The following is a 14,697-nucleotide window of genomic DNA, read 5'->3' as shown; positions in this document are numbered from 1 at the left end:
AATCATGTCTTCTCATGATGTGTCCAAAGTATGATAACCTCAGTTTCATCATTTTAGCTTCTAGTGATATTACATTTATATCCCACCTTTCCTCCAAGGAACTCAAGGTGGTGTACATGGTTCTCCCCTCCCCATTTTATCCTCACAACCCTGTGAGGTAGGTTAGGCTGAGAGGCAGTGACTGACCCAAGGTCACCCAGTGAGCTTCATGCCTGAGTGGGGATTCAAACCCTGGTCTCCCCAGTCATAATCGAACACCTTAACTGTTACACCACACTGGCTCTCAAGGGTTGATGAGGGTGGGTTTTAAACCCACATGTACAGATCAAATTGAATTAGCAGCCCATTATGTTCACCAATCATGGGTGGGCTTGAACCACCATCCTTCTGGTTAAGAGCCAGATGCACTGACTGATTGTGCTACAGAGACATAAACTATACTGGTTTGTATCCCCAACTAAGTTCTTCTCAGGGTAGACCCAATTAAATTAATGGACCTAAGTTAGTCAGGTCCATTAATTTCAATGTGCCTACTCTGAACCATGTTGGATACAACTCACTGTCCACAAATACTTTTCAGAACTGGATTACATGACATTGTTCCCTTCCTCTAAAGGAAGGCCACATTCCGTAAAGTCACATGAGGACATCTGTAGTTCCTCTTGGCTTAGCTTCCTACAGTGAAAGCAGCTGTGCTCTCTTTAACAAACAGAGGCACCTTGGGAGGAGGAAGTGCAGAAACAAAAGGGGTTAGGCTGTTCATCCTCTTTCAAGAAGAGTCTGTACCCCTATTCCAGGTTCATCTCGGAGGGTCAATCTACAGGGATTATCTTCTGGGAAGGTCAAAAACTCCCTCGCCATGGAACGCTGGCATGTCAGGAAAGAGTTCTGCCATAGCCTTCTCCCTTACATGTTAGGTCAACCTTCGCCAGCCTAAAGCTCTCCAGACGTTTTAGACTACCACTCCCATCAGCCCCCTCATCACATGGCAATGTCGATGAGAGCGGTAGTCTAAAACCATTTGTTGTTGGTCACAAGCTGAATATGAGCCAACAGTACAATGTGGCTGCAAAAAAGGCAAATGCTATTTTAAGCTGCACGAACAGAAGTATAGTTTCCAAATCACGTGACGTATTAGAGCCTCTCTATTGAGCACTGGTTAGGCCTCATCTTGAGTACTGTGTCCAGTTCTGGACACCACACTTTAAGAAGGATGCAGACAAACTGGAACAGGTTCAGAGGAGAACAACAAGGATGATCAGGGGACTTGAAACAAAGCCCTGTGAAGAGAGATTGAAAGAACTGAGCATGTTTAGCCTTGAGAAGAGAAGACCGAGAGGAGATATCATAGCACTCTTCCAAGTACTTGAAAGGTTGTCACACAGAGGAGGGCCAGGATCTCTTCTCAGTCGTGCCAGAGTGCAGGACACAGAATAATGCGCTCAAGTTACAGGAGCCAGATTTCAACTGAACATCAGAAAAAACTTCCTAAGAGCAGTACAACAATGGAACCAATGACCTAGGGAGGTGGTGGGCTCTCCAACACTGGAGGCATTCAAGAGGCAGCTGGACAGCCACCTTTTGGGTATGCTTTAAGCTGGTTTCCTGCATTGAGCAGGGGAATGGACTCAATGGCCTTATAGGCTCCTTCCAACTCTACAGTTCTATGATTCTAAGGGTACCTGGTTGGTGAAGGCTATACGAGGTTATCTATCCACGGGGGTGGAGGATGAAAGCATAAGGACACATGAAGCATTCAAATGAAATTCTGAACTAATACCATCCCAAGGGGTCTGGGTCACATGCCTTTTTAAAATGTGTTACCTGGCTCTGGGTGTATAGTACAGATGTTAAAGAGCATAAAAATCAGCTTGTTAGCTGATATAATTGCCTGAGAACTAAAGGAACTGGAGTCATTGCCATTTCACCTCCCACCTCCATCATGTCAGTTCTATTTACTCCATTCATTTACGGAGTGCCTCATACCCAGTGTCTTGATTCAAAACGGCATCCAATTGTAACCAAACATAGACGAGAAGCTGTTCCTCGATCTCAGGAACCGCCAAGCAAAATTTGGTTACAATAACTTAGGAGGTGTCCAAATGTACAGTGAACAGACAGCTTTCCAAAACATATAGAAGATCTATGGCTCCTGGCCATGATGGCCATGTACCATGTCCTGTGCTGGAGGCAGGGATGCCTTGGAATACCACATGCTGGGATTCACAAGTGGGGAGACTGTTTTTGCGCTCATGTCCTGCTTGGGGGCTTCGCACGGGCATCTGGTTGGCCATTGTGAGAACAGGGAGCCGGCCTTCATGGGCCTTCGGTCTCATCCAGCAGGGTTCTTATGTTCTTGCTACTCCCCAGCCAGATCTACTCCTACCTTAGTGCTGTCCAAATTTCACAGACGCTCTGCCTTTTAAAACAGATGTGGAACCTTCCAGAGTTCGTTGGACTATAACTCCTATCAGTTCCAGCCAGCATGCCCAATAGTCAGGAATGATTTTATACATATATGGTGTAAGTCATTCATTCTCCATCTCATGTAGTCAGGTTTCCACCTGGGCATAAATATCTGCATCACAGCCATCATTAAATACTGAAACGTTAATAAGACAATTTTAAACCAGCCTGCATTTATATGAATTAACACATGATGCCATCCAATGACATGTTCTCCAGGAGAAACACTATGCCAGGTGGAATAATCCAGCCTAGACACCAAGGTACCAAAGTGCAACTCTGAAATCCAAGCCAAGTGCAACATCAGAGCTCAAAATGGAAGGGTGGTGTCTGATGGTCATGAGTCAATTAATGTTATATAATTCTAGATCTTCTTCACAGAACTGCCTGGATTTGAATCCTACATTCCTGCTGAGCTCCTAATTTTTTTTACTGGGGTCATATTTTGACTTGAGCAAGTGTCGAAAGACCAGCATACTAGTTCCACTCACGTTATACAGAGCAGTGGTTCCCAAACCTTTCCCCCCAAACACCACTTAAAGATTATTGAGGGTCTTGGTGGACCACGTAATGATTTGTTTGGCCTGTTGTAGCAATTGTGCTGTGCTGTGCTAGATGCTGTATGATTCTTAATTGTATTTTTACTGCTTCTTTCATTTCTTATATATTGTATTTTATTGTACTACAATTTGAATTCAATAAAATACAAACACAAGAAATAAAAAGTAGCAATAAAAACAATTAAAATATAGATGAATCTTTAATGCAATAGATGTGCCGTCTCCTGTCTTCAACCACAAATCAACAGACAGGACTACCTGAATGAAGCTTGCAGACCACGATTTAGGGACCCATGCATGACACAGAAGACATGTGGAAGACTCTCCTACTGGTTGCTTGTGAAAAGCAGATAATGGAGAATGCCGTTTGAACACAACAATTGCAGTAGGGAGGAGGGTTGCTTAACTGTTTCCCCTCCAGCTATTTCCCCCCATCTCAGTTTAAAATCACCCTTCCCCCTTACTGGTTGTCCCCCATGGGAGGGAAGGGACAAGAGAGAGAAAGAGGAAATACAGATAAGAGTAGCTGCAGACCATCATTTTCCATCTGATTTTTCTCCGCCCCCCTTCCCTCATTGGCAGGTGCCATTCCATACGATTTGGAAGGAACAGCAGTTGAGAAAACCTCCCTCTCCTTAGCAGCTAATGTTCCCTTCAATTTCGAAGGAGGGAGAAGAGAGAGTGGGGAAAGATTATGGAGAGAGAAAGTGCTAACGCCCCTCCTCCCTGTGTGCCCCTACAGTAGATTAAGGGTAGAGACACACTCACTGTTCTGCTGGTTCCAGTGTGTCTCCACATCTGTCTTCTGATGCTAGCCAAACCCCACCCCTTTTTACAGTAAAACCTAGTGGGAGCAGCTTCAGTGAGGCTTTTTTTAAAAAAAATTCAGCTTCAAAGAGATTTCACAACTGATCAGCAGATCAACCTGTTCCCCCTCCAGGTGTGGCTAATGAAAATGCTTTGATCTGGCGGCTAGTTTTTGACAGCTTAAGATCTGTCAGTATTCTTAGGGCTCCTCCAGACAATCTGTTCATTCAGCATTCATCCTGATTTGCTTGCACAAAGCTTACATGGTGATTAGACAGGGCAATCAACATGGTGTCCTCCAGATGTTGCTGAATTACAACTCCCACCAGCCCCAGTCAGCATGTCCAGTGGTTATGGATAAGAATTGTAATCCAACAACATCTGGAGGGCAGCACATTGTCTACCTCTGGATTATAGCCTATGCCCAGCCTTTATTGAGCATTCATTTGGATTTGTTTACGGAATGGTTATACGACAATCAGCATTCATCCTGAATCCATCCTGATTTGTTTGTGATGTGGTTATACATCTTCCTGTTAAGCTTCCGTTCATCCCACACTTTTCAGTGTGCATTTCCCCACCACTTTCCTAACTGGAAAAACCAAAAAAGTGGATTTGTTGTGCTAGGGTGACAGAGTGCTTTAATCCACTTTAATTGTGCGAACCTAAAGTTCTGATATATATGCTTGAATCTCTCCCTCAAGACCGCAAAACAGTGACAGGCTGGAGGTGCCCTTAGTAGGAGGCAGGCAGACCCAGGCCACATAGTCACTTGGTCTTCACAAGCCAAGACACAGAGAAAAACTCATTAATACAGTATTCTCTTCCACAGTGTACACAGCAAGAAAGGCTCCATCAGAGTTCTCCCCTTCTGATACTTACTTACAACTGCTTTGTATGTATCATGTCTTTCCCATAGTAGTGAGCAGCTGAGGTGCACAATAAAGGAAGAACTCTGCAAGTCTATAATCCAAACTCGTGTGTGTGTGTGTGTGTGTGTGTGTGCCCGCGCACACAAGAGAGAGAGAGAGAGAGTTTTCCGTTTCACTGTTGTTCACTGGGGAGGAAAGTGTTAATCAGAAAGCAGTACACATGCCCAGGGAGTTGGAGGTGTCCTTCAGTCGGTCAGACGTCTTGCTGAGGGCCAGAAGAAAGCTCACAGGGGACATCCTGGGATCCCATGCTGCCAACTGCCTAACACTACCTTAACAAAGTGTCTTGTGGCACCTGAAAGGCTTAACAACTTTTATTATGGCATAAGCTTTTGTGGACTAAGGTCTACTTCGTCAGAGGCATTTGGTAAACTGAAGGCTCGCACACAAAAGACAAAGCATGCCAGAAAGCTAAAAATAACTTTACATATGCAGAAGCGACAGGCAGGCAGAGGCATCTGGTGAAGTAGACTCGAGTCCACAAAAGTCAATGCAATCAGAAAATGTGTTCAGACACATCCACACCGTACACCTAAAGCACTCTTATGCCACTTTAACATGGCTTCCCCCAAAGAAACCTGGGAACTGTAGTTGTTTAAGGGGGCTGCAAATGCTCTGTGATGGGGTCTCCTAACAACTCTCAGCCCGCTTAACAAACTACAGCTCCCAGAATTCTCTAGGGGAAGCCAAAGTGGTATAAGACTGGTTTAAATGTATGGTGTGGATGCAACCTTAGTCTTTAAGGTGTCACAGGACTCTTTATTGATTTTGCTCCAACAGACTAACACAGCGATCCATCTGGAAATTCATACTCTACTACAGAGATGGGGGATCTCAGGCCTGGGGGCCAAATGCGGCCCTCTAGGCTTCTCTGTCTGGCCATTGGAACTCTCCCCAAGCCACACACCGTAGTGGCCCTGCTTTCCCCCCGAGTTTTCGCTGGCTGGTGTCTTTGATCTCTGATAATGCCTCTGGCTTGCCTAGATGGAGGATAGAGAGGGGTGTGGGAGTATGTGTAGAAATTGGCCATGAAGCTCAATGGATGAGGGGGAAGAAGTGTGCTTGTACTTGGGCTCCTCAGAGGAAAGATGGGATATAAATGCAATAAATAATAATAAAGGAGCCTAGTGTACAAAGATAAATATTTGCATTCGTTGCTCCACCCACTTTTGCCTCTGGCCTTACCCACAGCTACCACGTGGCCCTTCGAAGGTTGCCCAGAAGGCAATGCGGCCCTCAGGCTGAAAAGGGCCCCACAATTCTGTTCTACATGTTGCCACAAGAGTAAGAGATAAAGATCCATCACGAGCCTGGCCACCCTGATTGGAAGCCACACTCTAAGGCCTCAAGCCGAGCACTACTGACTAACTTTTTTAAAAAACCCTGAAGAATGGAGCTACAGCTTCTGCTTCCCTTGTGGCTAATGGATCGCTCTAATACATCTTATCACAGGGATGGGGAACCTGTGGCCCTCCAGATGCTGTTGCACTCTAGTTCCCATCAGCCCAAACCACACAGTCAATGGTCAGGGATGATGGGAGCTGTAATTCAACAATGTCTTGGACTTCTCTTCTCAGTGACCTATCAGATCCCCCTGTATTTTCAGACCATGCCACAGGGCAACACCAGATACTCTCCATCTAAACCCTTGTTCTTGGCAAAGATAGAGCTGTATATGGAGAAGTGACCAGCAGAAAGAGACAGGAGCACCCAAGACAAATACCATCACGGGTACTAGGGATGGAGGAGAATATCTGCTAAATCAGACTTAGTTCCAGATTCTGCCTGAATTCGTCAGTCCATTATGTTTTTGGATGGGAACTGATTTTTTATGGCGGGCTGCGGTTGTAATCGGCACAGATTTCTTTTTTAATTTTTGCTCCAAATTTTACGTAGTTATCTTTGTAATTTCATCTAAGTTGATGCATTCATAACAGTATGTCAATGTAATAAATAGGAAAAAACAAACCACCGTGATCATTTACATAGGCATTTACGTTAAAAATGATGCAAAAAATCCAAACAGCAGATCGAATCAGCAAGCGCCAAAGCATGCAGGAACAAAAAAAGGGCAGATTGGGATAGGACAACAGACTGTTGGAATACAAGCGGGCCAGAGGTAGGCAGCGAACCCCATCCGTAATGGGTACATGTACTGACAGGCAGACACAGACATCACTACAGAACCAGGCATAGGGTCAACTACACAAAGACACAGCTATAGAGTTAGTGACAATGCAACCTTATAGACAAAAAAAGAGAGAGTACCCAATTTGCATCCCCCCACTGTAGTATTCACACAAATTGCTTATAACACAAGTTGCTGAGTGCACATTACCCTTTAGAGGTATGAATGTGGATCACAGGACTGCAGGGAGATACAATGGGAAAGCCATCCTGCTGTTTGCCTGAATGCGTGTCTGCAGGAGGCAGAGAGGAAGGCACCTGCAGTGGCTTACTGGGTCTCCATGAATGAAAAGCCACAATGTGGAATAGAGCAACCAGGATCTGACTGAACCTTTTCCAAAAACAAAAAAATGTGTATCTTGCTAGATGAATCTGTGCTGGTATTAAAGCTGGATAACGCTCAGTCACAAAATTATTTTTTTTCCAAAAAGAAAAAAAAAGTTCTAAAATGGCATGGGGGTATGGAGAGACATGACATCAAGCACAGTCCAATCAGTGTTCATGACCAGAGTGCAATTTCAGACCACAGGACAATCAGATTAGCAGTAAAAATATTACGGAGTGGAAGCATCTCGTTTTCACCACCAATCACTGAAACGGAGTGATTTAAGTATTGAGAAAATGAGTAAAAGAAGCACTACCGAGACTTAATGGGCTTTGCCCCTTTATTATAAGTAGCATGGGATTTTTTAATGACCCCCCAATGCACACTTTCCCAGCTCTCCCTTTTATGGCAAATGTGAACAATGCACGGGGGGGGAGTGATAACAACAGATGTAAAAGAATTAAGAGAATATTGATTTTTCTTTTTAAATGACTATCCTGAATAATTTAATTATTTAATAGGGAATTTAATAGTAAATGGTTGTTTTTTATTGATATGTCTGGTTGGTATATGAACACAGCAATACCAAAAGGGAAAGGGGATTACTATTTTAAAATGTCTAGCAAAAAGGATAAATCATTAACTAGTAGATACTAATCTATCAAAAGAGTTTACTTCTTTTTAAAGGCGGGGAGTAGAGCTGAGGATCATTTGGAAAGATCTTCAGTTTACCAACAACTGTGTACGGTGCACCAACAAGTGGGCAAAGAGACAGCCACATGAGCACAACTATGTATGGAAAGTACTACCATGTAAAAAAGATACCATATATCCTCACAGAGAAAAATAACTATAGACCTACCAAAGAGACAGGCTCATACCTACCAAGCAATTGCATAACATCATAGCCAGATGCAGAGCGGTGCAATGACAATCACATGCTCACCATTACACACACAATTGCATTCACAGAGAGATAATGACATATAAAAGCCAGTGAAGAGCAAGGTCCCTGTCCGTCTCCAAACTCAGATGCTTATCATCCTCTCATACGAAAAAAAAATGTGCAAACAACTGCACAGAGGCAGGCATGTTCTACAATGTGGCTCTCTTTTCCCTGGGGTGTAGAAATGCAAAGAACAGCACATGGCACTTATTATACAGAGTTCTAGACCACAGATGGGCACCCTGTTCAAAGGCATGCATGCAACATGCACATATGGACAAAGGGATGCATGGAGAGAGGTGTCAGGTATAATCACACAGAGACAGTTGTACAGAACCCTGCACAGACAAGAGCTGCATGCATGTACTCAGACACCACCTGTACAACTGAACATATTCATACAGGTTCAAGCACATGCCTACCCGCCACACACAGGGCACATTCACACAAACAACTCTGCAGACTCCTTTGCACAGAGAGAGAAAGAGAGATGTCATCAGCTCAAAGAGGCCACTGCACAGCACAGATCCTATGCATGATTTTACTCAGAAGCCCATCCCATTGTGTAAGTGTGCAGAAGGCTGCAGCCTTAGGCAGGTGCAGAGAAACTGACAAGGGTCCCGGTCATATAGAGAGGCATCAAGGCAAGGCCACCACCCCATAGAGCCGGTGCACACACGCATCCAACACAGACACGGGCATTGCCAGCTGTACAGAGAAGTGTCAAGAAGGAAGGAAGCCCCTCGCAGAAGCAAACCACACAGACAACTGCAGGCGGATAAACCTCAATACAGTAACACACACGCACGGAAATCTGGCAGGGGACAGGCGGTCTCCCTATACATACAAACACTCGCGGATGTGTATGCATTATCCGGAGCGATAGAGGCAGCCCTACCATAGGCACTCAGAGAGATGCACGGGGGCAGACAGAAGCAGCAGGCATCCGAAGGCACACCGCTACAGCCACCACCACCAGCCACCCATTCATTCATCTCCAACCTGTCCCCGCAGTCCCCAAATGCCCTTCCCTCGTCTTATTTACATGGAATGATTTGCGGTAGCGGCTCCGCCGGGGCTGTCTGGCCAGTGGGCGCTGGCGGTCCCTCCACCCTCCACACCGCACTGGCGCTGAGCGTGGAAAGGCGTCAATCGCATCCCCTTCTCCTCCCCAAACTCTGCGCTCGCCCTCCAGCCAGCGGTGATGTCACCACAAGAAGGCGGAGTTGGAGCCGAAAGCGAGCCAATCCGAGGCTCGATAGGCGGGCGCTGCCTGGCGACTGGATTAAACTAAAATTAGACTGGGCTGGGACGGAGGGGGGGAGAAGCAGCTCGGATCCATTCATAAAGACACACATTGCGTGCGCGCACACATATATGGAGGTGCTGGGTGCAGGCCCGTAGCGGGGGGGGGCGCCTCCTAAATGTTTTCTGCTCCCTATTTATTTTATTTTTTACAAAATAATAATAATAATTTCAGCCCCCTGGCAGTTGTGCTATGAGGTGCCGCAGGGTACCATCTTGTCCCCCATGCTGTTTAACATCCATATGAAGCACTTGGGAGTGGTCATCAGGAGAGCTGGAGCGAGGTATCAGCAGTATATTGATGATACCCAGCTCTATTTCTCTGTTACATCTGAATTGGGAGAGGCCGTGCAAGCCCTGGACCACTGCCTGGACTCGATGGTAGGCTGGATGAGGACCAATAAACTTACTTTGAATCTTAGCAAGATGGAGATGCTGTGGGTTGGTGGTTCCCAAGTTGGGATAATTGGTCAGTTGCCTGTTTTGTATAGGGTGTACTCCCTCTGAAAGAGCAGGTCTGTAGTCTGAGGGTGCTCCTGGATCCATCTTTGTCGCTAGAGGGCCAGGTGACCTCAGTGGCTAGGAGTGCCTTTTACCAGCTTAAGCTGGCAAGACAGCTGCAGCTGTTTCTGGACCAGAATAGCCTGACCACTGTTGTTCATGCACTGGAAACCTCCAGACTGGATTACTGTAATGCACTCTATGTGGGGCTGCCCTTGACGTTGGTCCAGAAGCTGCAGCTGGTGTAAGATGCAGAGGCGCGACTGGTCAGCAGGGCAGGGTATCACCAACATGTTACCCCTTTGCTGAAAAATTTGCACTGGCTGCCCATTCGCTACCAGGCCAATTTCAAGGTCCTGGTTTTGGTGTACAAAGCCCCAGTAGTATAGTGACAAATTCAGAAGTACAGAGTCCCTTCATGATAGCCACAGCCACACTCCTTTCTAAAATTATGCAATCTTCTAAGATTATAGAATAATCTGGCCAGGTTTGAATGCTGCTTCCTGCTTCTCAATCCTAGTTAATGTCTGCTTTCTGCTTCTCTATCCTAGTTAATCTTCCCCCACAAACGTATGTCCCTAGGAGCTCATCAGCATGAAAAGGAAGTGTGTTAGCTACTGAGAATAGTCCCTGTGGCCCACTCACCTCCTTTTGCTCTGATTAGCTCCAATCAGCAGATAAGGACAAGGAAGAATGTTAGAAGACTCTTCTCAGTGGCTAACACACTCTCCTTTCATGCTGATTGGCTCATAGGATGCTGGAGACATAGGGACCCTGCAGGGACCCTGCATCCAAAAAGGTAAAGAGTCCAAGACCCCCTGACATCCTGGGTGACTACACCCCTGCAAAGCCCTTTGCTGCTTGGGACCAGGATACCTGAAATATTGTCTTATCCCTTATATACCCAGTAGACCACCGCACTCTGCAGGTGAAGGCCTCTTGCAGATACTCTTTTATCAGGAGGTCTGTTCGGCACAACATAGGAAGCAAACCTTTAGTGTAGTGGCACTTGTCCTTTGGAATTCCCTCCCATTCAGTATTAGACAGGCACCATCTCTGTTATCTTTTCGGTGCCTACTGAAGACCTTCCTCTTTCAACAAGCCTTTTAAGTTGAGACCTTATCCCAGGCTGTGTCTGTGTTGGAATTCCTTTTTTAGATGTTTTAAAGCTTTTTTAAAAAAGATATTTTTAAAGATGCTTTGTTTTAATATATTTTAAATGCTTTGTTTTAATATGTTTCCAAGTCTTCTGTTTTTAAGATGTTTTAGACTGTTTTCAGTGTTTTTATTTGCCGCCTTGGGATCCTTCTAGGAGGAAGGACAGAATATTAAATAAATAAATCCAGCCAGCAAGCCATCCTTGTTTGGCCAAAATCTACCTTCCTATAAGCCCATTAAAATAACCTGCCTTCTAAGACAGCAGAGAACAAGGATTTGCCTTTAGCTACGGTCCCGTTTGTACTATACATTTAAAGCAGTACTGTATCACTTTAAACAATCATGTCTTCCCCCAAATAATCCTGGCAAGTGTAGTTTGTTAAGGGTGCTGAGATTTGTTAGGAGACTCTTCACAGAGTTACAATTCACAGCATGCTTATTTTTATCTCATTGGCTAACTTCCTATTCGTTATTATTAAGTCAAGGACAGTCAGTCTGCTTGTTCTTTCCTCCACCTTTTGAAAGAGGTAGGGGTGCTTCCAGGCAATTTGGTTATTGCTCATTCATCCTGAGTTGTTGGCAGGGGGATTAGACCATGTAGGCTTTTTAATGAGCGTTCACTCTGATTTGTTTGAGGAAAGATTAGCAACATAGGAAGGTGCCTTATAAGCAATCAGACAATTGGTCTATCTCAGTATTGCCTACACTGACTGGCAGCAGCTCTCCCAGGTTTCAGGCAGGAGTCTCTCCCAGTTCTATCTACAGATATTGGGGATTGAACCTGGGACCTTCTGCATACAAGGCAGATGCTTTGCCACTGAGCTACGGCCCTTCCCCGTGACAATGCGTCAAGTGTTATCCCACGTTTCCAGGGCATTTCCCAAATCAACTTTAATTGTGCAACCTGAATTTGCTAGTATGTGACTGAATCCCACCCAAAAATAGCAACCATCTGGCATCCAAAATCGTCAGCATGGCTTATCAGGAATTGTTGGAGATTTCACACTTAGTGGAACTTGTCTCCTAGCAGATATCAGAGTAGTTGAAGTCCCCCATTATTATGCTTCCCTGGAACATATTGTAATTTATTTCATTGTCTCATCTGTTCCATAGTGCACTGGTCTATGGAAGACTCCAGCCACAATGTTGTTTTTATTTATTGAGTCCTCCATTTATATTTATTTAGACGCTCCCTATACGTTACCTTGCTGACGCTCTTGAATTTCTGTGTAGGTGTCACATATTAACATACAACACTTCTTCCCCCTTCTTTTCTGTTGCATCTATGTTTTTTCATAAGTTATATCCTGCAGTTTGCTCCATTCCAATCATGACAGTCATCCCACCAAGTCTCAGTTATATCTATCAAGTTGTAGGTACCTTTCTGCACTAAGAGTTCATGCTCATCTTGTTTATTTCCTATAATGTGCAAATTCAAGTGGACATCAAACAGATTGGCGATCCTGTTCCAATGTCTCTCCTGCTGTTTTAATGTGGGGTTTCCTAGGCACCCCTCTCAACTCTTGTCAGTTTCTCATGTAGCACCCAGGTTCATATTTAGAGCTAACCTTTGTTCTTACTTTTGGGCTATTGACTCCATCCCTTAGAGAGTTTCACTTATAGTCCTCTTGATCAGGTTCACCACACTCCTGCCAAACTCATTTTCCCCAGTCCTCTTGAGGGGCATGCAGCTTATCTCCTGCTAGCAGGAAAGGTTGTAGCTCAGCGGCAGAGCATCTGCTTTGCATGTAGCAGGTCTCAAAATCAATCTCTGGCATCTTCACATAGGTCTGGGAGAGACTCCCTACCTGACACTCTGGAGAGCAGCTGCCAGTCAGTGTAGGAGAATACTGACCTAGATGAGTAGTTTGATTCAGTATATGGCAACATCCTATATTCCAGTGGTCCTTCATTAATAAAGCTTAAGACCCGGAAGTTCCAGAAACAGAATCTCTCTCACCAATAGCCCATCATTCACCTGAAGTATTCTTCTCTCTTTTGCAGCCCTCTGCCTATTATAACCACCAAAACTCCTTCACCTTCCTGCCTTCTTTAGCAAAGCTTTTCCTGGATGCAATGTGGCAAGGGCTTTTAATTTCTAAAGATGTGAGGTGCCAAGGATTCCATCTGCCTGGAGCTTTGGCCCTCAATGCCCCTTCTCCAAATGCCAGCTGGGGTAAGTAAAAGCATTCTGCACATGTTCAGAAATACTTTGGTTTCCATTACTTCACATTCCAAGAATTAGCTTCCGTACTGAAAATGGGCTATAGGGTTGACTTTTCTTTTTTCCTCCTAGATCTGTGGCTCACTGCTGTGTTCTAAATGTAAAAAGCAAGACAGTATACCCAGGATGGATCTCTTTTAACACAACAGCGGGGGGGGGGAAACAGCAGGGATCCTAATTTGGCTTGCAATGCAGATTTCTCCAAAACGCACCCACCTGCTCCATACCTGATGTCAGATGTGGTGAAGATGTGGGTACAAAGGAACCATCAGGTGCTTAAAGTGCATTCCCCAAAAATGTATTGGCTTCCTGATCAGCACCGACAGTGACAGCCCCATTGAAGTTGTCACCTGGTGTCATGATGTCAAAGTGGCCCATGGTGGTTGGGGGAAGTAAGGATCTGTCCTGACAGCAGGAAAGATTCCTCATTCCTGCTTTAACACTAAAGGCTCAACCAGTCTGGGTTAAGTGCTCCTAAGCATGCTGCATAAGCTCAGGGACACAATAAATGCCTTGCTGCCTGGACAGGAATCCTTTGCAAGAATCACAGCAGCCGGCAGGCAATAGGTAGGCCACCAAAATCTGATATGTTGTGCACAACTGGGTTGCAAAGGCTCTCCCCCTCTATGGTTAAAGGCCAACTCAACTTAAGCCCTCTTCACCCAATGTATTCCTTCACTTAACAGAGGACTCTCACACACACATCTCAGGCACCATTCCTGCTCTAAGGCAAGAGCTGCCTGGTTGTAGGGATCAGTTGCTACCAGTGTTCAAACTGTCCACACTGGCACCATTATTAATTAGTTTTATCTGGCCCTTCCTCTAGAGTAAGAGTGGGGAACCTTCAGACCTCCAGATGTTGGTGAACTACAGCGGGCCACTGGCCATGCTTGCTGGGGTTGCTGGGAGTTGTAGTTCAGTAACATCTGAAGGGCCAAATGTTCCCCATACCTGTTCTAGGGCCTAAGCAGACATGGCACCCTCCAGATGGTGTTGGACTCCAGCTTGCCTCAGCCAGCATAGCCAATGGTCAGTGGATGGTTGGTACTGCAATTAAGCAATAGCTGAAGGGCACCACTTTAGCTACCCCTAGTCTGAGTTCAGGTTGGTGTACACAGTTTGTCCTTCTAACCCATTTTATTGTCACAACCCTGTGAATTAGACTAGGCTGAGAGACAGTTACTAGCCCATGGTCACCCACTGGAATTTGAACCAGCTTTCCCCAGTCCCAGGCTGACACTCTAAACCACTGTACAAACCAACCATGCTTTGTCTTCCATTTAGTG

General features: G+C 45.3%; 1 protein-coding gene across 3 annotated transcripts in view; it reads right to left on the bottom strand.

Moving 5' to 3' along the window:
• The window catches only part of CAMK1 (calcium/calmodulin dependent protein kinase I), a 46,285-nt gene extending 36,872 nt beyond the window's left edge, over positions 1-9,413 (bottom strand). The window contains exon 1 of one of the 3 annotated variants that reach the window (XR_009761553.1): positions 9,269-9,413. Coding sequence is in view for 1 of the 3 variants with exons in the window: in XM_061618895.1 (XP_061474879.1) it covers positions 9,269-9,381 (113 nt within the window). In the remaining 2 variants the exon portion in view is untranslated. The remainder of the gene's footprint in view (positions 1-9,268) is intronic. The other 2 variants (XM_061618895.1, XM_061618896.1) reach the window with 2 other exon arrangements.
• Between the last annotated feature and the right edge of the window lie 5,284 nt (positions 9,414-14,697).

This window comes from Rhineura floridana, chromosome 3 (genome assembly GCF_030035675.1).
Source record: "Rhineura floridana isolate rRhiFlo1 chromosome 3, rRhiFlo1.hap2, whole genome shotgun sequence".
NCBI lineage: Eukaryota > Metazoa > Chordata > Lepidosauria > Squamata > Rhineuridae > Rhineura > Rhineura floridana.
The sequence above is the reverse complement of the archived record's forward strand: the minus strand, read 5'-3'. Positions and strand labels throughout refer to the sequence as shown.